The 24722-nt window shown below is 42.4% G+C and overlaps 1 protein-coding gene across 13 annotated transcripts in view; it reads right to left on the minus strand.

The window, feature by feature from the left end:
• Nucleotides 1-20708, minus strand: part of SERGEF (secretion regulating guanine nucleotide exchange factor) — a 194543-nt gene extending 173835 nt beyond the window's left edge. For 5 of the 13 annotated variants that reach the window (XM_074336098.2, XM_088791684.1, XM_088791682.1 and 2 more), the window contains exons 1-7: nucleotides 20562-20708; nucleotides 16727-16862; nucleotides 15264-15419; nucleotides 13322-13416; nucleotides 9040-9100; nucleotides 5869-5982; nucleotides 3374-3436 (exon numbers count right to left, since the gene is read on the minus strand). In XM_074336098.2, coding sequence (XP_074192199.2) covers nucleotides 3374-3436; nucleotides 5869-5982; nucleotides 9040-9100; nucleotides 13322-13416; nucleotides 15264-15419; nucleotides 16727-16862; nucleotides 20562-20621 — 685 coding nt within the window. In that variant the 5' untranslated portion in view covers nucleotides 20622-20708. Of the gene's footprint in view, nucleotides 1-3373; nucleotides 3437-5868; nucleotides 5983-9039; nucleotides 9101-13321; nucleotides 13417-15263; nucleotides 15420-16726; nucleotides 16863-18063; nucleotides 19721-19746; nucleotides 20384-20561 lie in introns of those variants that run through there. The other 8 variants (XM_088791679.1, XM_088791676.1, XM_088791675.1 and 5 more) reach the window with 8 other exon arrangements.
• Nucleotides 20709-24722: the final 4014 nt, after the last annotated feature.

The following is a 24722-nucleotide window of genomic DNA, read 5'->3' on the forward strand; positions in this document are numbered from 1 at the left end:
ACTGGAAGCCAAACACATGGGGCCACAGGCTATCACTGGGCCTCTGAATCTACAGTTTGTGACTCCTTGGATGATCGCTAAGGGCTTTACCAACCCTAATATTCTAGGGTTCTACACTGCACTGTATAGCACCCAGTACACACATGTGGCTGCTGGACATCTGAAATATGGCTAGTCCAAACTGAGATGTGTTATAAGACAAAAAAGCACAATGGGTTGCAGAGACTTAGTTAAAAAAAAAAAAAGAAAAAGAGCGTAGAATCATTAATCATTTTCATATTGATTACACGTTGAAATAATATTTTGGATATGTGGGGTTAGGTAAAGTACATTATTAAAATTATTTCACCTGTTTCTTTTTACTTTTTGGAATGTGGCTCATATTATATTCTAAGAGACAGCCCTCTTTTTCTAGAAGATAAATTAATTAAGGCTTAGAGACGTTAAATGACTTTCCTGATCACATGGCTAATAAGAAGTCAAATGGGACTCGAAGCCAGGTCTTCTGCTTCCACTGCATGTTGTGACCTCCCAACAAAGCTTTACAGACTGCTTGCCCTAGGGCAGTCTAGTATATTCTCAAAAACTGACCGAAAGCCAAGCAGTATCATTAAACGGCATTAGACCAAGATTCAAGGTTCAAGTCCCAGGGCCACTGCTCCATTGCTCTGACACTGGGCAGGTCCCTTCACATCCTGAGCCTCTGCTTCAGCAAGTCTAAGATGAGAGATTGTAAATCGGTGAGCCCTTCTGTCACCCAGGTGACCTTGCAGCACTGACATTCTGCAGTTCTGTGGTGTATTTCAGGCCCAGAGAGATGGCAACCTCCCTGTACTTCCCCAGGGCACGCAAAGCATGAGGCTCCTTTACAAGAAGGCAGAGGAAGGAGCAACTCAGAAAAGTCTCAACCTATTGAAGGGCCTGGTTAGCTACCAACATGCGGCTGACCAGGAGCCTGTGTCTGTAATAAGCCTTCATTTTCTTAGTAAGTCTAAACCATCTTTTTGCAAAGACAAACGTCTTCCACATGCAGATCACTACACTGTTACAAAATTAAATTCTGCTGCAATGCCAAATAGTTACATAATCTTCAACAACTCCAGAGAAAAGATCAGAGAGCACTGAATAAGACCCAGTGTGTTAATAGCTTGAACTGGACTGGGAAAGAGGGGTATTCATCTTGACAATTTTCAACTGACATTCAAAATATCCAAAAACAATTTACTTTGTGAATATACTAAAAATCACTAGATTGTACACTTCAAAGGGGTGAATTTTAAATATAAATTACATCTCAACAAAATAAAAATTCAACATCTAATAAAAACATCTAATTCAACATCTAATTAAAAAAATCTAATAAAAATACTCCACATATGAAATAAGCAACTTTACTAATTACAAGATTTTTGAAATTGATGTTAGCAAGCAATTAGAAAATCTCTAAGTTTATATAATACCAGCCATTTCAAATTAATTAGAACAGAGTACGAACAGCTCTTAGCCTACTCTTATTCTCAGAAGAGAATGCCTTCCCCCACCCTCATTGACAGAGGGGCAGGAACAAGTCACTTCTCGCCCTGGGGCCTCAGCCCTTCTGTCTATAACTGGCATTCATTTCAGCTCCACTCTTTCAACCTACCATGTTTCCCCGAAAATAAGACCTAGTCAGACCATCAGCTCTAATGCGCCTTTTGGGGCAAAAATTAATATAAGACCTGGTATATTATATTATACCCAGTATTATATTATACCCGGGATTATATTATATTATATTACATTATACCCAGCATTCTATTCTATTCTGTTCTATTCTATTCTATTATATAAGACCCAGTCTTATATTATAGCAAAATAAGACCGGGTCTTAGATTAATTTTTGCTCCAAAAGACACATTAGAGCTGATGGTCCGGCTGGGTCTTATTTTCGGGGAAACACAGTATATATAAATCTACTTATGATGAGACACGGGCTAAAAGTAGGTATTTTGTTGTTATTGGTTGTTTTAAATTCATTAAATAACAAATTATCTGTAGTTCAAAATTTGTAAAGTATTTAAACTCACATTATGTCTCTGTGCTCTGGAAACAGGACCAACTTCCCAGTTGGAATGCACTGCAAAATTGATGTTGAAGAATGCAGCCACCACTAATCTACTAATTTACATTTACTGTGTGCACACCTGAATTTCCACATAAAACACTGAGAGCACAATGCATGAAAGTCATTTCCCTTTGCTTAAAAATGTTATCAAATATATGGTGATGGAAAGAGAACTGACTCTGGGTAGTGAACACACAATGCGATATATAGATGATATATTACAGAATTGTACACCTGAAATCTATGTAACTTTGCTAACAATTGTCACCCCAATAAACTTTAATTTGAAAAAAAGAAAGAAAGAAAAAAATGTTATGCATTCAACTCTGAGTGAGAGAGGGCTTACCAAAATAAATCTTTCAGAGCTACAGTCTTCAGTGTACCAGCAGAGGGCAGGGCAATGTGGGCTTTGAAAGAGATAACATTTGGAAAAGATAACCTTCACCTTCAAGAAAATGCTGCATTGTCAGTAGAAAGTTTATACAGTACTGTCTGGGTGTGTCAAATATATGGATGGATGCATAGCCAAACAGGTATAGTGTGAGAGAGAAAAAAAAGATTAGCTAGAGGGCTAGATCAAAAAGATGGAAGAGAGAAACAGAGAAATATATAAAAATATAAAATAGATTAGAAAAATATCTACATAACTAGACTCAGAGATATGTGGATATATAGATTAGATAGAAAGATACAAAGATGAAAGATAAATAAAAATAGATATATACTTAAACTAAAAAAGAGAGTAGATAAATATAGAAAGAGCAAACAGTGAGATAAATGAAGTTGCAAGATATTGGTGGATAAAATAGGTTTGAGGTTAAACAGCTAGAGAGAATAGACAGGTCAAGAGCTTAGACAGTTATATTAGACACCAAAATAATTCAGATGGATAAGGTAACAATATGGTACATAGAAATTTACTGTTGGTTAAATGATTTGACCATCACAATTTCCCTGAGAGGAAGACATAAGAATACAGAATCCCTACTGCACAACAGAAAAAACAAACCCAGAGGAAAGGAAGTCAGTCCATGTGAGTGTTTTACATGTATTATCATATCTAGTTCTCAGAACTACCCGCAAAGTATTTTATAGACAAAGAAAGGGTCTCAGGAGGATTAAGTGACTTGCCTGAGATCACAGCAGTGGTGGCATCAGAATTCTGACTCCAAAACCTACGCGCTTCCCTCTGCATCCCAACATCACCACTTGAGGTGGAAACACACAGAATTCTGAACGGTATGTTACACCGAAAGAGCGGGTACCTACCTGTCAGTGAAACTGAGTGATGTGAGCCAGCAGCAACACGTATTGCTTTAGAATCCTCTAGGCCTACAAAAAAAAATTTCTTTTGAAATGACATTTATAACAGAACAAAATGAGCAGAGAAGGGACTCAGGGCAGGGACTGGGAAAAACTCTCAGTAGTGCCGGCAGGTCGGAGGAAGGTCGGAGTCGGCCGCACTGGCCCATCAGATGGCTAACGTGATGGGGGACTGGTGAACACTAGGGGACTGAACAAGTACGTATGCTGACTATCAGGAGAGGAAAGACACAGGTATGAAAAGATAGAAGGCTAGAACTGACCGTGTGATACTGGATTGTAACTGGAGAAATCAGTGTAGACTCATGATTTCTAGTAGAGATAGCTACAAAGAGATAGGTGTGTATATGTATAAACATGTGTGTACATGTATATTTCCTAGCTCTATCCACTGAGGGGGCCTAGAAACAATGGCATCTTATACATTCAGCTGCTATCAAGGTGCAGTCACTGAAATACAAACCCAGACCTGCTAACAACACACGGGCGGAACTAGAATTTGAACCTGCCTTCCACCTCCAAATACGTCACTTCCCTCCCCTTATTACACTGTCTTCACTGACAAGGTACAGTCCTAATCAGCCCTGCTAGAAGTTGTGGTCACTTGGTCTCATAGAAGAGAAATGCAGTCTTATTCTATGACTCTTTGTTCTGACACTTCTGTTTAATTAAGTACTATCTTAATAAAATGCCCCTCGCACCTTCAAGTATCCTCTGGACTGAGAAAAGGACAAAGCAGATGTGTCTGCCACATTCACCCGAGAGGAAGCGCTGGGACCCCAGTGGCCAGATGAGCATGAGGACACATAGGGTTCCAGCTCCAGAACCTACTGCAGTGAAGTGAAGATGGGAGAATGAAAAGTGAAAGACCTATTCTAAGGTCTCATCAGAAAACTCCCTCAAATCAACTATGAATCAAAGCTGCGCCCTGAGCAAATCCCAAATGGGTCGTTTCAACCAAATCAAATAAAAACATTTCTAATTCTTTGTAGTTACAGCTTCTAGTTATGCTAAAATAGAAAGTAGACACCGTACCTACCCTTAAAAAGTTCATACTCTTTGGCGTGTGAGAAAACATATAAATTCATAATAATAAAATACACTAGGCTATCCACACGTGAGAAAAAGCATTGGAAGCAAGAAGAGGGAAAAGTCTTTACGGAGAAAGCTACACCTGATCTAGGGCTTGAAAAATTATCAGGATTTTCCCAGGGGGAACAGGAAGGAAAAGGAAGAGGTAACAGTTTGCCCACAGGCACAGAAGAATGAGAAAGCAGGCTATGCCCGGGGCACAGTGAATACCCTGGTGAGGCAGGAAAACATGTTTGGGAAGTATGAACTTATATTATGAATGTTTTCAACATCATGTGAAGTGGACTGCCATCCAGCATCCAGTGCCCCCTTCTTCTCCAAGAGTACCCTCCCCCACTCAACCCTTGGGCTTCCAGGTGGGTAACCTCACCCCCATGAAGGGCAGAGCCTCTAAGACTTAGGGAAATCAGAATGATCCCACCATCTTGTACATTGCTCCCCACCGTCCCCCATTCCTACCACCCTCCAAAACCCCTCCTTTGTTCTGAGCTAGAGGAGAGTAGTTACAGGTTTCCTGTAAAGGGTTTTCCGACAGCCAACGCCCAGTAAACTGAGTCACAAAGAGAGCAAGAGAGGAAGAAAGGAAGAAGAGGAGATGGAGACATGGTAGTATATACTCATACAGAAAGGTCCAAACAGTGAGTGTAGAACAGAGGGAGAGAGAGAGAGAGAAAGAGAGAACGAAAATGACAGCATGGAAGAGAGAAAAAGAGAAAGTCCTATAGACTAACTGACCAACAAAAGATCGACCAACAGACCTGTGGGAAGAACACTTGCTAAGTACTCCTCGTGTGCCCAAGTAGAGAGATTTCCCTAGGGACACTCTGCCCCCGCCCCACCCCCTCCTGCTTTCCTCTAGGAGAAGGAACTGGGCATGTGAGGCACAGCCCTTCTGGGTTCTCCCTTCCGGTGCCTGCCTGCAGGGGGCGCCGCCTCCTGTGCTCTCAGCTGTGCAGTAGGCTTACTGCTTACAGACAGCGCAGCTGCTCCAGGGCCTGGTGGGGAACAGCACTCTGGGATTCAGAATTTAAAGGTTCACTATTGCTACATGTTATTTCCAAATACCTAAGTCATGTCTTCCAACCTAGCTTTTAACAGTTCTAGAGCTACCATTTTGATCTCCACATACCTGACTTGCATCTCTCTCTCAAAGGGTTCCAAACTCGGGCAGCAAAGAGGGGTGCTTTTACTGGGCCCACAAAAATTCCAACAAGATTAAGAGTGAGAGTTAAGACAGGGAGACCAAGAAACTGCAAAAGCAAAACTCTATTTACCCATTTTCTACGTGCCTGTGTCTCCACTTCTTGACAAAGAATCAATATAGGACTCCAAAGAAATAAGGGCCTTACCTGTCACTCTGCTGGGTTCCTTTGCTGTCAAAAACAGTGGGAGTGTCTGCCCAGAGCACAACCGCCGTCCAGATGACGCCAAACCAGTTCCCCACTGGAACACGATGCCACTTGCTTCCCAATGGAGCAGAAGAGAAAGAGAAAATGATTATTGGATGAGACCAAATTGCTCTTTGAACCTCACTGCTACGGGAGATTCCCAGGTCATTCTCCGTGAACGCATGTATTATGGAGAAGCTTATTGCTTCAAGGGTCCTCTGACTGGTCATCGGGACTACCATCAAGCCAATCACAAGTCAAATCTTCAGGGCAATCTAAGACCATCAGAGAAAATTCCAACATAGTAAAATTCCCTCCAGAAAGTTCCAGGACACTCCTCCAGGGTCTCATTACTGGTACACTTTGTTCATGACTAACCTGAAAGGACCACTCAGACTCTAGACCAAGCGAGAAAGAACCTTGAAAATTATCAAGTCCATTCCTCACGTTTACTAAACTAGAAAACTAGGTCCTAAGGAGGGGATGGAATCTGTCCAAAGTCACACAGGGAGCTAGTACGTAGCAGAGAAAATACTAGAACTCAGCTCTCCTAATACTTAATGTGGTGCCCTTTCTACGACACCAAGATGAATTCAAAGATTCCTAATTGCCAGATAAATTTATGACTGCCAGATAGCGTCTTAATAGCCACTATTTCAGTGGAATGGCCTTTTATTTCCATGTTCACTGAATCTAATTCATGTACCCATGTCCAGCACCTCATACAAATGAATAGATGAAATTTTATATATTTGGCCTACAGTCAGATGTGTGTAACTAGGATCCATCACACAACAGCGACGTTACAGTTCTGTTCCTCTGGTGATATCCTCTCACCTACAGGCCTTTAGGCTGTAAACAGTCAAGCCTGCTTTGTGAAATATAAGTGATGACAACTGAGCACAGTGTTGAGATAAAACAAAACTTAAAATGTCCTCAACAAATAAATTACGAGGGGATAAAAAAGAGAGGAAAAGGAATTTATAGACTTACAAGAGACTTTAGAGATCTGATAAAGGATTAATATTCAGAATATATAGAGAACTCCTAAAACTGAACACAAAAAACAATCTGATTGAAAAATGAGCAAAGGAATCGAACAGACATTTCTCCAAAGAAAATACACAAGTGGCCAATAAGCACATGAAAAGATGCTCAATGTCACTAGTCATTAGGGAAATGCAAATCAAAACCACAATGATATACCCACTTCACACCTATGAGGATGTATACTGTTTAAAAAAAGAACAAAAATAGACAATAAGTGTTGGCAAGGACATAGAGAAATCTGGGAATCCTTGCGCACTATTGGTGGGAATGTAAAAAGGTGTAGCCCTTACAGAAAACAGTATGGCGGTTCCTCAAAAAATTAAAAATAAAATTACTATATGATCCAGCAATTCTATTTCTGGGTATATATCCTAAAAAAACTGAAAGCAGGATCTCAAAATGATATTTGTACACCCATGTTCATAGCAGTATTATTCACAAAGCTAAAACATGACAGCAACCCAAGTGTCCATTAACAGATGCCTGGATAAACAAAACGTGGTACATACATACAATGAAATTGTTCATCCTTAAAAAGGAAGGAAATTCTAACATAGGCTACAACACGGATAGACCTTGAGGGTGTTATGCTAGATGAAATAAGCCTCAGAAAGACAAATACTGTAAGATTCCATTTATATAAGGTACCTGTACGAGTGGTCAGAATCATAGAGACAGAAAGTAGAAAGGTGGTTGCCAGGGGCTGGGGAGCGGTGGGGAGGGAAATGGGGAGTTATTGTTTAGTGGATACAGAGTTTCAGTTTTGCAAGATGAAAAAAGTTCTAGAGATAAATAGTGTAATATTTGCACAATAATGTGAATAATGTTAAAACCACTCAACTGTATATTGAAAAATAGGTAAGATGGTATATTTTACTATGTGTATTTTATCACAATAAAAACTTTCTAAAGGAATATTTTTAAAAAGAGAGAGAGACTTGAGATACATATCAACCAACTGCAATGTATAGACTTAATTCAGATCCTGATCCAAACTGTAAAAAAAATGTTTTTGAGACAATCAGAGAAATTTAAATACTGACTAGATATTTGATGAAATTACAGAATTATTGTTAAGTTTCGTAAGGATAATGATGGAATTTTGGGAATGTTTTCAGAAAGAGTCCTTATCTTTTAGAAATGAGTGCAGAATATTTACAAAATGAATGGGGGAGGGGAGGACTTACAACGAACTTAAACACATAATGGAAACTGTGCTGCTTTGCAACTGGACAGAAATGTGCACATAAGACCAGCAATTATGGAAAGTTGGTAAGAAAGGGGAAAGTAAACCCATAATGGGCAATTCTCCAGCCCTGCTAATCTCTAAGAGAAGCTGCTGCTTGTAAAATGTAATCACTACCATACAACTCAGTAATCACACTCCTGGGCATTTATCCCAGAGAAATGAGAATTTATGTTCACATAAAAACTTGTCCACAACTGTTTATAGCTTTATTCTTAACAGCCAAAAACTGGAAACAACCAGATGATCTTCAACGGGTGACTAGTTAAGCAAACTGTGGTTGTCATGGACTGAATCATGTCGCCCCAAAATTCATGTTGACGCCCTAACCTGCAATGTGACTGCATTTGGAGATAGGGCCTATGAGGAGATAATAAAGGTTAAATGGGACATAAGAGCGAGGACTTAATCTGATAGAACTGGGGTCCTTTTCGTCAAATGTGCAGCATAGCAGGACACTCTGAATTAATCTTTAAAGTTTATTTCTTCTTCTAAAGCTCTGTTTCTCCTTATTCCATGCCTATTTAGAAGATAAAAGTGAAGTGACTATTTTGTAACTGCCAATTTGTACTTCTTAATCCCTTCACCTTTTTCACAAAAGACACCCTCCCAGCTGGCAACCATCATACAAAATAGTCACAGGGATGTAAAGTACAGCATGAGGAATACCGTCAATAATATTGCAATAACTATGTATGATATCAGGTGGGTATTAGACTTATCAGAGGTATCACTTCATTAGTATACAAATGTCTTACCACTATGCTGTACACCTGAAACTAGTATAATATTGAATAGCAACTGTAACTGAAAAAGACAAAAAGAGAAATGATCACCTGTGGCAGCCAATGCATGCCTCAGTCCAGCAGCAATACTCACAACCTTCTCCCTCAGCACCTGTCAAAACAAAGAAATGAACTGAGATCTCGAAATCATCCATCTACAAAATATTATGCAACTGATGCCCAAAATGCAGCATGGTCCTCATTACATGTCTGATTGGTTCAGAGCCCCTAACCCCCAATATATCCATCCACAAATACCTCCATATGCACCCCTAAAAAGACAAAAATCTTTTTAAAATACCAGATCACAACACTTCTCAGGGAGGGGCGGGACCTTCAAGGTCATTCAGGGCAGGATTGACAAACATTTTGTATAAAGAGCCAGATAGTAAATATCTTAGACTTTGCAGGCCATACAATTTCTATCCCACTACTCTGCCATTGTAGCATAAAAGGGGCCATAGACAATACAGAAATGAATGGGCATGCCTGTGTTCCAATAAAACTTTATTTACCAAGGGTTCTAGTTTTCGGACCTCTGATCTAGTCCAATCCCCATCCAATACTAGAAACCTCTCCACAACATCCCACCGAGTGGCCACTCAACCCCTGCCAAACACCTACTTCCCGTGACACAGCTTACCACCTCCCAGGTGCCTGTTCCATCTTTGCACTGGTCTGTTTATTTCCTTCAGTGGAGCCAAACCTATCTGCCTATAGCTGCTGACAATGCTTTGCAAATATGTGAAGACAGCTGTCATGTCCTCTAAGATGTCTTGTGGTGGTTTTAAAAATAGGTCCTCACATTCTTTGAGACCCCCCTCCCTTCAAGAAGTGCAGCTTAATTCCCCCTGATGGAATGTGGGCTGGACTTAGAGACTTATTTCTAGCGAACAGGAAAAGCAAGTGAAGAGTGACTCAGAGATGAGGTGATGAAAGGCACTGAGGCTTCTTGCTTGGCCTCTCTCTCAAATCACTCAAGGGGGAAGCCAGATGCCACATCTGAACAGTCCTCTCGTGAGGCCCATGTGGCACGGAACTGAAGCCTCCCCGGCCAGGTGAGAGGCATGGGAGTGGATCCGCCAGCCCAGCTGAGCACTCAGCAGACAGCATGCAGCCCTGGCTGACATCTTGACTGCCACCTCATGAAGCACCAGCTACTCTGTTCCCAGTTCCTGACCCTCAGAAACTCTGAGATAATAAAGGTCTGCTGTTTTAAGCTAATAAATTTTAAGGTAATTTATTACACCACAACAGACCTAACACATCTCTCTTTTTTAGGCCAAACATCCCCAATTCCATCAGCCATCAGTCACCCAATTTCAAATTCCCTTCCCTTCTTGGTTTCTTTCCTCTAAATACACTGTGGTTAGTCAATCTCCCTCTTTGAAAGGGACTGTGTCTACATCAATCACAGCCCCTGCGGAGCTTTACCACTTTAGCTTATTTACAAGTCCACAGTGTCTTTCTAAACTTTAGGACCTTCAAGGGCAGTGTCTGAGTCTTAGTCACTTTTATGCCCAGGGCCTAAGCACCAAACCCACAAGAGAAAGCAATGTCCCAGATGCAGTCTGACTACCACAAAGAAGGTCAGGGCTCTGGCCTCCCTTCTTTTGGAGACTATACTTCTGTTAATGCAGCCCACAATCACATTAGGTCTTTGGGGAAGCCCAAATCTTACTGCTAATACAATTTGAACATGTTGTCCTTTAAAATTTTTTTCTTTTTCAAAACTAAAGGGCTTTATATGTGGATTCAATCTCTTCAACATCTTCAACTCACCTCCATTGCTTGCTCTCCACTGCCACTGCTTTAGTTCGGACCATTTCTTGTCTGAATTCTTAGCAAGAAGAGCTTTCCGAATAATCTTCCTTCAATCCATCCTCCATATTACCCCATGTGGCCCCTCCCTACCTCACTGTTTTTACCATTTGTCATACACTACCTCCCCGACTGACCCCCGCCCCGCTGGCACTTCCACCACTTCCTTATGCTCCAATTAAATTACACAGCTTGCAGTATCCCAAACCCTCCTGTTTTCTGCTCCTACACCTTTGCTTACACAGTTCCTCTGTCTGGAACGCTCTTCTTTTGTACCTACTCTATGCATCCCATCTTAAGCCAGGTAAACTTCTACTCAAGTCTCCATAGTCATCATAAGCCTGTTCTCACCCCCTTTCCCCCAGAAAGAGTTCAGGACCCCCTGCTCTGAGGCTATACACGCACCTAGCATAGTTCTAACATGGTAATGCATTGAGGTGTTTCTATGTCTAACATGTACTATTGAACTATAAGATGCTCAAATGCTAGGACTGGATCATACTCACCTTTGTCCCCACTGACTAAACACAGCACTAGACATGATAGTTGCTATTAAATAAATGAATTTCTATTATATTTCACTTTGGCATATTCCTCTCGTTGTTCCATAGGATACAGCCTGTCAAAAGGTTTTCACCTCCTGATTCTATTATCTAACATACTTTAACCATGTTACCTCTGTCTTCTTTAGTCATGTGACTTAGCTAAATTAATTATAACTTATATGTAGGTTCTTAAAAAGCCATCTGTTTATAATTGGAAGCAGTTACACTTCCCACAACAGGGACTAGTCTAGACTTTCGTGCATAACATGTGGTATAGACTGAATGTTTGTGTTCTCCCGAAATTCATATATTAAGATCTATTACTTAATGTGATGGTATTTGAAGGTGAGGTCTTTGGGAGGTGATTAGGTCATTAATGCCTCATGCATGGGATTTAATGCCATTATAAAAGAGATCCCAGAGCGCTCCTTTGTCGCTTCTGCCATGTAGGAACACAGCAAGAAGTGGTTATCTATGAACCAGGAAGTGGCCCTTCCCAGACACCAAATCTGCTGGTGCCATGATCTTGTACTTCCCAGCTTCCAGAAATGCGAAAAATAAACGTGTGTTGTTTAAACCACCTAGTCTGTGGTATGTTCGCTATCGCAGCCCACAGAGACTGTAACATCATGGAAACCATAACCCCATATAGTACCTGACAGACTAGCAATCATAATTCAGCAAGATGATAGGAGCAGACCAAACTCTCTCCAGTGAAAATAAAGCTCCCACTCAGAGTCAGAGTTTAAGGAAATTAGATAGGAGTGGAGCAGCTTACGTGGCAAAACTCATTTTAATCCCAGAATATTTCTTTTAAAACTCCATAGTCCTATTATGATCACTTACAATACAGACTTCACAAGAATTTGTACATTTTAAGTATAATGCAGTGAGAAGAGCTGTGAACCAGGGCCAGGAGTCCTCTTTAACACTCATGCTGTCCAATATGGTAGCCACTGGCTACACGTGGCTATTGAACAACTGAAATATGACAAGACTGAATAGAGACATACCGTAATTACGTACACCCGAGTTTAACTTAGTATAAAATGAAGACTATAAGATACCTCATTAATACATTTTTTATATTAATCGCATATAAAATAAAATGATAATACATTGGATACAGTGGATTAATTCAAAAGTTATTAAAATTCATTTCACCTACGCTCCACAACATGGATAAAACTTGAAAATATAAGGTAAAATGAAAAAAGCCAAACATAAAAGACCAGATATTATATAATTCTATTTGTATAAAATTCCCAAAATAGGCAAATCCACAGAGACACATTAATGGTGGGGAGGGGAGACTACGAAGTGCCTGCTCTTAGGTACACAGTTTCTTTCCTGGTGATGAAAATGTCCCAAAATTAGATCATGGTGATGGTTGCACATCTCTATAAACATACTAAAAATCACAAAATTATACATTTTTAAAGGGTAAATTTTATGGTAAATTACATCTCAATACAGCTATTATTTTGAAAATTAGTTTCACCTGTTTCCCTTTCCTGTTTTAAATGATGCTACTAGAAATGTTGAAATTGCATATGTGGCTCCCATGCTATTTCCACTGGACAGCACTAGCCTACACTATTTGCCTAGTTTCAGATCTTCAGGTAAGTCCCTTCTATCTGGACCTATTTCTAACATAGTTCCCATTATTACTAATTTTAGAATTGTAAAAAGTCATTCACGTCTTTATAAGATATATGACCTTTATTGTTTTAGCTCACAAAAATGAATAATGTGTGGTGAAGACGAACAGATTTTTTTCACTCACAACCTCCATCCCCACAACCTAATTATTCCCAGAAAAACCAAAGTTTTTCAACGTCAACCCTAACTGCCCCATGGGTTTTCAGGGACCAAGTGAGCCTTGAAGTCTGGGGAGGGATAACCGTCATACCCTGTAAACGCTCTAACAGGACACAGGGAAGCGGAATAGTAGGTGCTGTCCTTACCTCAATGGCCTGGGGAATGACACATCTTGGAGGCCCATGAGGAACTCCTAATTGGCCAAAGGAGTTAGAGCCACATGACAGAACTTGACCATTTTCTGCAAAATATAAATACCTAAATCAGGAAGGGAGGGCCCTGTGCTTCAGCATATTCAAACCACATTCGCTGCTTTCATTGTTCCTCTAGGAATCAAACCACTGGGCATTGGGCTGTTTTACACACACTGCTCATTCCACTACCTAAGTCAGGATGAATTACCTGTGCCTAGTGTTGGGAGGGGAGGGTTCTGAGTCCTCCCTTTTCATGTTTCCATGTGACACAATTTCCATTATTTTAACAGCCCAGGCCTTTCTCCCTGCCCTTCCCCACACTCACCACTTTCTAGCAGAGGACAGCTAACCTAACCACCTGGTGAGTTTGGGAGAAGGAAGGAAGGACACACGTGTGGCTTAGTACCTTCCTCTCAGGTACACTGGTATTCTGAAACATAGGAAGGGTTTTCCCTATGGGAAAGGCCACAAGTTTGGGGGGTAAGTCTGGATCAGAAGAGTGTTAGCAGAACTACTTGGCCTGACAATTAACTCTGTCCTCCAACTTAGCCTTTATCAGTAAAAAGCCAATAGCTTGATCTCCACCTATCTGACTGTTCTCCACCTTTCTCACAACTGGTTCCAAATATGAGCAGGGAACAGAGTGTTATCTACTGACTCCCTACAACCCCTCTCAGGACCTTGACAATAAGCACTTCATAAATGACAGCTATTATTTAGATTCTAATAATTACCATCAAATTCAAGACACATTACGGAAGCCCTTCACAGAAGAGAGATGGTGACACCTGAGCAGGATTTTAAAGATAGGATAAGGGTTCACCAGACAGACAAGAGGGATTGTTCCAGACAGAGAACAAAACATACTGTTTGGTATTACCAGAAAGAAAAGCATGGAGAATGTGGAGAATAAAAGACAAAGCAACAATGGGGGTAGATAAGGAACAGTCATTGAAGGCCATGTGCTAAAAGGCTTGGGATGTGAGCTATGTGTGTGACAATCCATAAGGGTTTGAGGCAGGGGTGACTGGTCAGAAGACGCCCTTGCCAGAGGGCTGGCAAAGAGAGAGCATAGTCAGAAACTACAGATGGTCCTTTCAATTTAGAATGGCACGGTGGATGGGACAAAACTGCTTCCAGGAAAAAGTCAGCTGACAAAGTAAGTACTGGCAGCTGCTCCCAACAGCATTACAGTCATCCCTTGATATCTGTGAGGGGATTGGCTCCAGGACCCCCCACCTACCACGGATATCCGCAGATGCTCAAGTCCCTTATATAAAGTAGCATAGAACAATGAATACAGTTGGCCCTCTGCATCCATGGATTCTCAACTGGGGATCCAAAACACTGTACTACTGTTTTTGATCAGCAGTTGGTTGAATTCATAGATGCAAAACCCACAGATATGAAGGGCCGAATGTATTCTATTAACCCTTTGCCCATATCCCTCTACATCCTATTCTGCTATCTGGCTTCACAGAGATGGAATGATTCTGCCCAACTATACTTATTTTTAAATCTCTCACTGGGAAAAAGCTGCCATCACTGTTGCGGCAACCTCTGATTTCCTCTTACTCCCACCATGTTCCTCTGTGGCCAGGCGTCCTGGTCAGCTGGCCCAGCCACACGGCTATCATGAACTTCTAGGATAGGAAGTGGCCACAGAAGGTGATCTAGTTCATTCCCTAGTCTCTTGCAAAAGTTTCCCAGTCCAAAGTTTTACTGGTTAAACTCTCCTTGCAGAAGGCAATCCACAACTTTCCTTAACAACCAGAGAGAACATCTGTGTGTTTTGAAACAAAAAGAGGCTTTCATTTAATCAGCATCACCACCATCAAGCTCTTCTCACCCAAAGCCTTTGTGGTGACAAAGTTTTCCCTAGGAGGAAACTCACCTGTGAGGATAATGGTAAAGTCCCAGCCGCAGGCCACCTGTTGGATGGGACAGCCAAGGAGGGCTTTGCAGGGAGTGAAACACAGAACTTCCTCTGTGTGACCAAGCCCTAACTGCCCATCTTTGTTCAGGCCACAAACAAAAAGGCTTCCTCCATCTGCAAAATGCAAAGGCTTTGGTGACAGTATGCACAGGGGTCATTACAACTGCCAAAGTAAGCAAAAGATGTCACTAATTATTTGGAGTTACAAACTCAATCACTTTCTTCCCACCCATGTTAATAAGCAAGGATGTTCGTGTGCACTGGACCAAATGGCATTGGGCCAAGGAGCTCACATCTAATACCTAAATGGAAGCTCCAAGTCCTGTAGCAGTGGCCAATCACCAAACTGAGCGTCTACTGTAATAGCAAAAGCCAACTTCTATTCAGCACTAAGAATGTGCCAGGTATTGTCTAAGCTCTTTCTCTGTGGGGGCTGACTTATCCTTTCAGCACAGTGCCGAGGGCCTACAATACTTTTAGAGGACGACAACAATGTCTGAATTTTAAATTATTTTAAAATAAGAAAAAAAATAAATGTAAAAATAAATATGAGACACTAAATCCAGGCTGGATTATATTCATCTTTATATCAATACAGTTGTAAAATACAATTTCTAATATTCCTTTATGTAGGAAGGGGTCCACAAGGGCATAAGTGCCAAGGACCCATAAAAGTCAGAATGCAGCCCTGTTAACTCATTGGTTCTTCTCATCCATCATTATTACCTCCATGTAACAGAAAGGAAACTGGCACAGAGAAATTAACTAATTTGCCCAAGGCCACACATCCAATAAATAACAGAACCAGGATTTGAACCCAGGCAGTTTGATTCCAGAGTTCATGTTCTTAACCAGGACGCAATATGCCCTCCTTCGCAATACTGTAGCACTTGTATTAGGTTGGTGCACAAGTAATTATGGTTTTGGCAATTATTTTTAAGCTTTTAAACCACAATTACTTTTGCAGCAACCTAACAGAACTTGTTAAATCCTATCCTAGGTACTGGGAGAGAAATTAGGAAAATACGAAGTTCTTGCTCTCAAGGAATATTCAATCTAATTGCAAAGACCTCTAACTCATATGTGAAAGTTAAACAGCAATATATATGGTATAAAATGTGTTATCTGTTGCAACTCTGCCACTAATTTGTCTTATAACCTTAAGCAATCAGTTTTCCTCTCTGAGCCTCACTGGTGTAAAGGGATGGGGGTGGGGGAGAAGGAAAACCTAGGGGGAGCCTAGAACATCTCTGAAGTCCTTTCAGCTCTGACAGTCTGGGACTCTCTGATGGTACCTCGGCTCTTTCCCAAAACTGTTTTCCTCTGCAAAATACAAAAGGCTAAAAGATGGCAATATGACTCCCTAAGGGGAAATGTCTAAATAAAAAAGTGAGGGGCTATCTACTTTTGAAGGAAGTTACCTGTGACAACAGCAGAGTGGCCCCCTCCTCCTGTGACCCTCTTGACTCGTCCAGGTTTACAAAAGTCATTCACTTGCTGAGGCAAAAGCATATCTTCCTTATGGCCAAGGCCAAGTTGCCCATAGCTATTTGCACCCTACAGATAAAATAAGCCAAGGATGAAAAAGAATGAGAACCCCCACAGTCAATGATTATTTACCTGTCCTTATTGTTCACACTCTGACAACATCTCAGAGCCTAGAATAGATGCAATTTCATAGGTTCATTCTTATATGCAACCCACACTTAGACGGTGGCCCCACCCCTAGAACACCAGTTTCCATGTGAAAGGAGCCCTTAGCATGCACAGCTTATCCAATGATCCGCCTCACCTTCCCCTTCCAAGGCCCCAGCACCCCCTCCCCCCGCCCAACCCCCATATGTTGCTTTTGGGGACAGCATGGGAGTGCCTTCTGAGAAAAGCTAATTACCTGGGGTGGCTAAGAACAGAAATAATGAGGGGAAATGGGAACAAAGTGGGTGGGAAATACACTGGGACTACTTCTTGTCCCTTCTCCCCACACCCTCACTGGAAACACTGGCAATGACTTTTTCTGTAACAAAGAATTTTGAACCCTCCAGCAGGGCACATCATTGTTATTTCATCTGTAAGTGAAAGAAGCTGGCAGCGATCTCTATGGGCCTTTCCAAGTACTATGTTTTGTGACTCTAAGATTATGAGATCCCTATAAGGGAACAGATCTCTTCATGGTGAGCAATACGTCTATTGTTGTTATTACACAATAAAGGTCCATAATCCCTAATCCCTTGCAGCCAGATATATTTCAGATTCAGAATTTTATAGACTTTAGAAAAGTAATATGGTATATAAATCATATACACTGCTGCAAGGTCTGGGAACAGCACCCCATAAGCAAAGCAGTATTATTCCTGCAGGAAACGGTACACACGTTCACAGTAAGGGGGCAAAGACTATAAACAGCCTTCTGTCAGGTCAGTTTGGGGTGTTCAGAGCTTCTTGTATTGGAAATGGAAGCTAAGAGACTGTGAACCTGCAAGGAGAATCTTATTATGATTTCAAAAATCCTTATAATTTCTCCAAGTATCTATTCCTGGCTGGGTCTTCCTAGAGATGAGTAATAAAACCTTTAAAATGTGTTCATTTTTTAAGAATACCTGAATGAGGAAAAGTGATTTAAAATAACGACAAAAAATACAAGCCCCTGCCCCTTGAGGTCTATTCTACAGCCGTCCTGGGCTGCAAGGACTCCAAGCTGGAAGAGCAAACCATGGCAGGGACACAAGTCCCAGAGGTCCAAAGGGGCCATATTCATTACCAGTCACTGAGTGCTTCTCCACGTGCTGGGCATTCATCTTTACGTCTCACAACAGAGGAGATGGGCACTGTTACTGTCATTGTACAGATGAAGAAACAGGTTAAATAACTTTCCATAGTCACATAGCTGGGTAGGCAATACGTTGGATGCCCACTCCTTTCATTATTCTATACTGTGTCTCTAAAAATAAAGAAAAAAGGACATATGGTGAAGCAGCCCAGCGCTCACCTAGCAGGAGGCTAACTGTATGACCCTACCTAAAATAGCACACTGTCACTTCATCACTGCTTTTCTGCTTTATCTTTCTTCATAGCACTCCCTGACATTGCAAGTTTACTTGTTTACTGTCTATCTCCTAAAAAGTAAACTCCATGAGGCAGGAACTTTGTTTTGCTCACTGCTATTCCCCTGCATCTGAAACTGTGCTGGCCCAGAGAAAGTGTGCATATATTTCATGATGAATTAATGTAAGACCCTATGAGTCCCTATCTAGGAAAGATAAAATGAAAAGCTTCCATTGTGACGTGGAGGGCAATGCACAGTATTTCTCCGTCAACCCTGAGTTCTTATTGGCTGCCCCATTACCAAGGCTACAGGTTGCTGCACAGAAAGTCAGATACCAGCATTATGGAATTCAAGTTATGGGACCAAATTTTTATACTGCAGCAAGAGATCCGAAATCTGATAAAGCAAAACAAAAGGAAATTTCAGTACAACTTAAGCTGTATTTGCCTCCCTTCCTTACACCACACACACACACACACACACACACACACACACACACACAACCTCCAAGGAGGTAAATCCCCTTGTTATGGACTGAATTGTGTTCCCCTAAAATTTATTTGTTGAAACCCTACCTCAGAATGTGACTGTGTTTGAAGATAGGACCTTTGAAAAGGTAATTAAGGTTAAATGAGGTCATAAAGATGTGGCCCTAATCCAACATGACTGGTGTCCTTATAAGAAGAAACACAGGGATGCTGTCACACAGAGAAAAGGCCGCGTGAGAACACAGAAAGGCAGCCATCTGCAAACCAAAGAGAGAGGTCTCAGAAGAAACTAAACCTGCTGATGCCTTGACTTGGACTGCTGACCTCCAGAACTGTGAGAAAAGAAACTTCCATTGTTCAATCCCCACAGTCTCTGGTATTTTGTTATGGCAGCAGAGCAAACTAATACACCCCTCCACACTCATAAATGCAGCCGGAAGAACACACCATCAGGCCTCCAAGCACAGCAGTGGGGTTAGATTCAACAACCTTTTTGTTTCAGTACAGACAAGGCCCTATCTGAAAGGCTTTTTATGTCAGATGTTTCTCTGTCCCCATAGACCAGTCTCTGCCTGGGAAAAGCTAGAGACAGCACCCAGGCCAGGCAAACATTCAATCCCCAACACCACCCCCAGCTCAAAGATACTCAGACTACCTCAGGCCACACCACGTTCTGCCTTCTGCCAGTCTGCAGTCTTACATACAAGTGCTCCCTTGTACTGATACTTACTGTTTTTTTCAACTAGTTAATACATCCTGGTTTAACAGCAATACAGGTATTTCTCTCCCTTTCCCCCCACCCAATACTAGAGTTGGAAGTCTTTCACTCTGGTGCTTTTCTCAAAAGACCAGCATGTACTAGCTCTCACACAACAGGTCCTCATTCATTCATGAGTCAACAAATACTTACTGAGCACCTTACGACAAGCAGGACCCAGGCACCATGAAAAAGACAGGCACGGTACCCACCGTTCCAACGCTTACATTCTAGCCAAGGAGCCTGACATTAACAAATTATACATTTCATTACAACTGGGATACGGGCTATGAAGAACCACACGACACTGCGTCTGGTTGTTCCCGTGCATCTGGTCGGTGCCTGACACACACGCCTGTGCAGAGACCCTCCTCTCTCCCAACCACGAGACAAAAAGATGCCTCTTGTCTCTCAGTGTTCCCGTCAAACCAACACCAGCGCAGACTCCCACGCCTCCATACAGGCAAGATCCGGTCACAGCGGAATATCAGTAACTATGCAGGGTCTCCGCCCGGTGCGCCGCCAAACACCGCAGGCCTCACATCAAATAATGCTCCCGCCAGGCTGGGGCAGGGCTGGAGAGAGGCCTCCATCCTCCAGGCAATGGGAGCGTGGGGAGCACAGTTAACCCGACGGGGCGATCCTCTCTCTCCAGAGGCCTCCACGGTCTTTCCCGGAGCTCTCGCCGAACCAGACGCTCTGCCCTGGAGACAGGTCCTTCCCACTGCGCCGCAGCCCCTCCGGTCCGGACCCCCCAGCCAGCAGGCCCCCTAAGTCACCGCGTGAAGACCCTCCCCTCCCGGCCCTCTCCACTTCAGACCCCAGCCCAGGATCCTCCAACCCAGAGCTGGAGCCGGGATCGGACCTCAGCTGCGCAGCCCAGGACCGCCCACGCCGAGGCCCGCAGCTCCCAGCGCCTGTGCGACCCTCAGTCCCAGCGGCCCCGGCCCGGGGGCGGAGCCACGTACCCAGGCGAAGAGCGCGGCCGCGGCAGGGGTAGCCTCGGAGGCGCTCAGCTCGCGCTCCATGCGGGGACACTCCGCGAGCGCTTCCGGAAGGGGCCGGAGGAGGGGCCCGCCGGGGGAGGGACTTGGGGCCTGGGGGTGTGGGGCGGCGGGGGGCTGGGCCTGTGGTTGGGAGGGGGCGGGGCGGAGGGCGGGGCCGGAGGACCGCGCCCAGGTGCCGCCTCCTGAGCCGCCTACCAGTGGCCCCGCCCCGGCGCGCTCTGAGCGTCTCCGCCCCCGGCCTCCTGTCGTGCAGGGTCCGTGTCTCCCTCCCCTTATCATTCTATACGGATTCTATATAATTCTATACGAGCACCACGCTCCTTCACGTTTTTATCTCCTTGGAGCCCCACGACAGCTCAGAGGGGCTGACAGGGCAGGAATTGTGTCACCATTTAATGGGGAAGACATTAAGCCTGGGAAGGGGTGGGAAGGGTCCTGCCCCAGGGTCTTAGGCCACACTGTCGCTGGGCCTGCTTTGGTGTGCGTTTGCAAAATCTGAGGGAGCTTTTTGGTAGGCGAGTACAGTGTCTTACATGGTTGGTGTCTCCTTCAGCGCCTGGCACCAACGAGAACTTACACCTCGGGACACTGAACTGAGGACGCTGGTTCTCGGGGATTCTTGCCAGGGCGGCCTTCTAACTCAGAGCTCCGAGCCTGGCCCTGCCCTGATTCTGATCATCAGTACCAGATAATTTTCACCGAACAAAAATTTTCATATACAATGGCCTTTATCAGAAACCCCCACATACTTTTGGTGGAAGCTAAATAAGTACAATTTTCCTGAACGAAAATGTGGCAATGCATATTGGGAACATAAAAGTAGATAAATAGATATTTACCCAGTAATTCCACTTCTGTTAATTTATCACAAGAGCATAATCAGAGCTGTGCACAAAAACTTAAACTGCAAGTTATTCATTACGGGGTTACATATAATCGGAAAGAACTTCACTACCTGAAAATCCAAAAATAAATTGATTTAATTATGACATAGCCATGCAATGGAATAAACTAGGCTGCCATTTTAAAATGTTTTGGAAGACATTAAATAAAGGAAATATTTATGATATGTTGTTAAAGTATTATACCAATTTTCCATTCAAGTATTATACCAATTTTCCACTTGTGTGTGTGTGTGCAGGTTTTAATGGAAAATTGGTATATTACAGGTGATTTTTATTTTCTTTTTTGTACATAACCCACATTTTCCAAGCCTCACATTTTATTATGGCTACAAATGGGGCCGCATTAAAGATGATAACCCATATTCCCTAGTTCTTGACCCCTCTGTTGACACAAGCCTCCAATACACCTCACCCTTTATGTCTTGGAGCCCTGGAAAGTGTCTGGGGTGAGCTCAGCCCTTTCCTGTTCTTTCTCTCCACCCACTCCTCATTGTTTCTGCTTGTAAGACCACTTGAGGGCAGCACCACACCTTTACCTCTCCAGCCTATGGCATCTTGAGAACATCAATGGCCAGGCTAACTAAGAACAATACAAACTTTAGAGAGGCAAAGCAGCTCTTCGTTCTCGGGAGACTTTGATGTGCGAAAATTATACCATGCTTGCTGATGCATATGTAATAGGACATAAAAATGGGACCCTATCTGTTTGGGCTAAGACCCCAAGACATTAAGTGCCAGTACACCCACATTATATTAATAAAATGAGGTACAAGACCACCAAAAATAACTTGTGAAGGTGTCTAGAAACCAGGGTATGATTGCCAGTGTATGAAAGAGATTAGAGACTGAGAGAGAATTCTGATAGGATACCGTGTTTCCCCGAAAATAAGACCTAGCCAGACCATCAGCTCTAATGCGTCTTTTGGAGCAAAAATTAATATAAGACCCGGTATTATATTGTATGATGTTATATCATATCATATCATATCATATCATATTATATCATATACCTGGTTTTATAGTAAAATAAGACCGGGCCTTATATTAATTTTTGTTCCAAAAGACGCATTAGAGCTGATGGTCCGGCTAGGTCTTATTTTTGGGGGGAAATGGTATGTGGCAATAGTTGTCAATATGCTGTGAGTCCCTATCTCATGTCTAAGGACAGGCATGCTTCAGCTGGGCTACTTAGAGAGCTTCATATGTATCCCTCCAGTCAAGCTGCTGTCCAATTCGTGTTGAGAAATCCAATAGCTTTTAGTCAGATCATTGCTCTGATAGTTAAGCAAGAAAGATTGATGCTTTGGAGAGGTCTTTCATGCTCCGTTTTTCATGACAAAGAAAGTCTGAATACGCATGAGCAATTTGGCCAGGGGGATGGTCTTAGACCCTGTCCAAGGGAATTCTGGAGGGGTAAAGTGACACCCCAAGAGAGTTGACCACTAGATTCTTAAGAGGCTGAGGGAGATGAACTCAACAGCCCAGTCAGAAAGGTACATTTACCCACATCAAGAGATCCTAAGAAATAAGGTGGGAAGGTCTTCCAAAACACCCACAGAGAATGAGTCAGCACTAAATATTCACCAAGTACAGAAAGCCCTGATGCCTATTCACAGCCGTATCAGACCAAAGAGAACTTTCTACTCCTTACCTCTCTTTTCTGCCATCATTCCCAAACCCTGGAGGAGCCAGAGGCATTAAGAGGGTGGGGAAGGAGGAGCAAGAAAATAAAGAAGCTAAGCACACCCTTTCTCAGTTCTAAAAAGAAGAAAAATTGTAAACTTAGAGAAAGTTTTTAACTTTTACTTAAGACTGAACTTTTAAAATACTGAAGAGAAAGAGACACAGACAGAGATATTACAAGCTAAGGACTGAGAATGAGCAGAAAATTCAAGGCCAGGACCCAAGATTTCACCCAAAGGAGCAAGGAGGAACTACCCACAGAGCTAGTTTTACTAAAGAGAAGGTCTGGGAGATTTCACCCCTTGAATATACATGCAGCAATGCTTTAGCTAACTTACAGTTATATTATTATATTATATTCCTTAATACAATTTCTTGGAAGTGGTGAGATGTTGTAACTATTTCAACTATTTACATGCCACTCAATAGCTCTTCCCATTCGTAGCCTGGTTGAGTTGCAATTCTTGAATGGACTGAGATTTAAACTATTTGAGGGTATCACTTTCAGATGCCTTATATCCCCATAAGAGGAAATTATAAAGTATTTTGGGCCATACAGACTATATCTCTATACCATACAGGTGAGGAAATTTATTCCATTAGGTTATCTTTTTTGATCCTCTCAATATTACTGGTATGAGAAGTATCGGATCATAATTATCTTGTAGACGAGAAAACTGAGGTCCAAGAAGTTATATGATTTACTCCAAGGTCAGATTTCTGCTGTTGATAAAGGCAGATTAGCTAGCTGCCACACCAACTCTCTCATCAAAACAACTAGAACGGCTGGGGAAAATATTTTAAAAATCTGTTTCAAGTCACTGGAGAACTATCAAAGCAGCCAGAACTTAAAGGGCCAATATCTGGAAGCTGAGAGATTATATTTGGCACATCTTTTCTGCTTGAAGCATTTGCTAATTAGCAAGCAGTGAGCTGGAAGCTAAGAAACTGGGCTGAAAGCAGCAGCTGAGAAGCTGAGAAACTGAACAGTACTTTAGCAATCTTATGGGGGTAGAAGGGATGAGAATGAAGGAGGGGACAAAAGTAGGAGTCCAGGGTCCACAAGGAGAAGCCCAGAGACACACTCATAGCTTTCCTTGGGGATCCCTAAAAGGCCGAACCCTAAGAGTAGAGGTGAACTGACAATGGACCAGCCCTCACAAAGACTAAAATTGGCTTAATCCCTAACTGGACTAAGAAGATCTTTCCATGCCATTATATATGTACTTCCTGCTAAAGGTAAAAGTTAATTCCCTCCAGAGGAAGATAAAATCAACCAGAAGCTATGGAAGATCTCCGATTAGGAGAGTGATTTATATTAATGATTCTTTACATGTGGATAATATGTTTCTTTTTACAAGTCTTCTCACAACATAATTCTTCCAATGACCCAGTGAAATAGATTTAGCTCGTTTTACAGATGAGGAGCTTAAGAATGACACTTTACCAATAATTTTGAAAAGTGGTTACTGGATTCTAGGTGTGTTCGGCTTCCCTTATCTCACATATTCATAGACTTTTTAAGAAGTGTAAG

The sequence above is a fragment of the Rhinolophus sinicus genome, chromosome 14, assembly GCF_057876585.1.
Source record: "Rhinolophus sinicus isolate RSI-liver-muscle chromosome 14, RSI-T2T, whole genome shotgun sequence".
In the NCBI taxonomy this organism is placed as follows: Eukaryota; Metazoa; Chordata; class Mammalia; order Chiroptera; family Rhinolophidae; genus Rhinolophus; species Rhinolophus sinicus.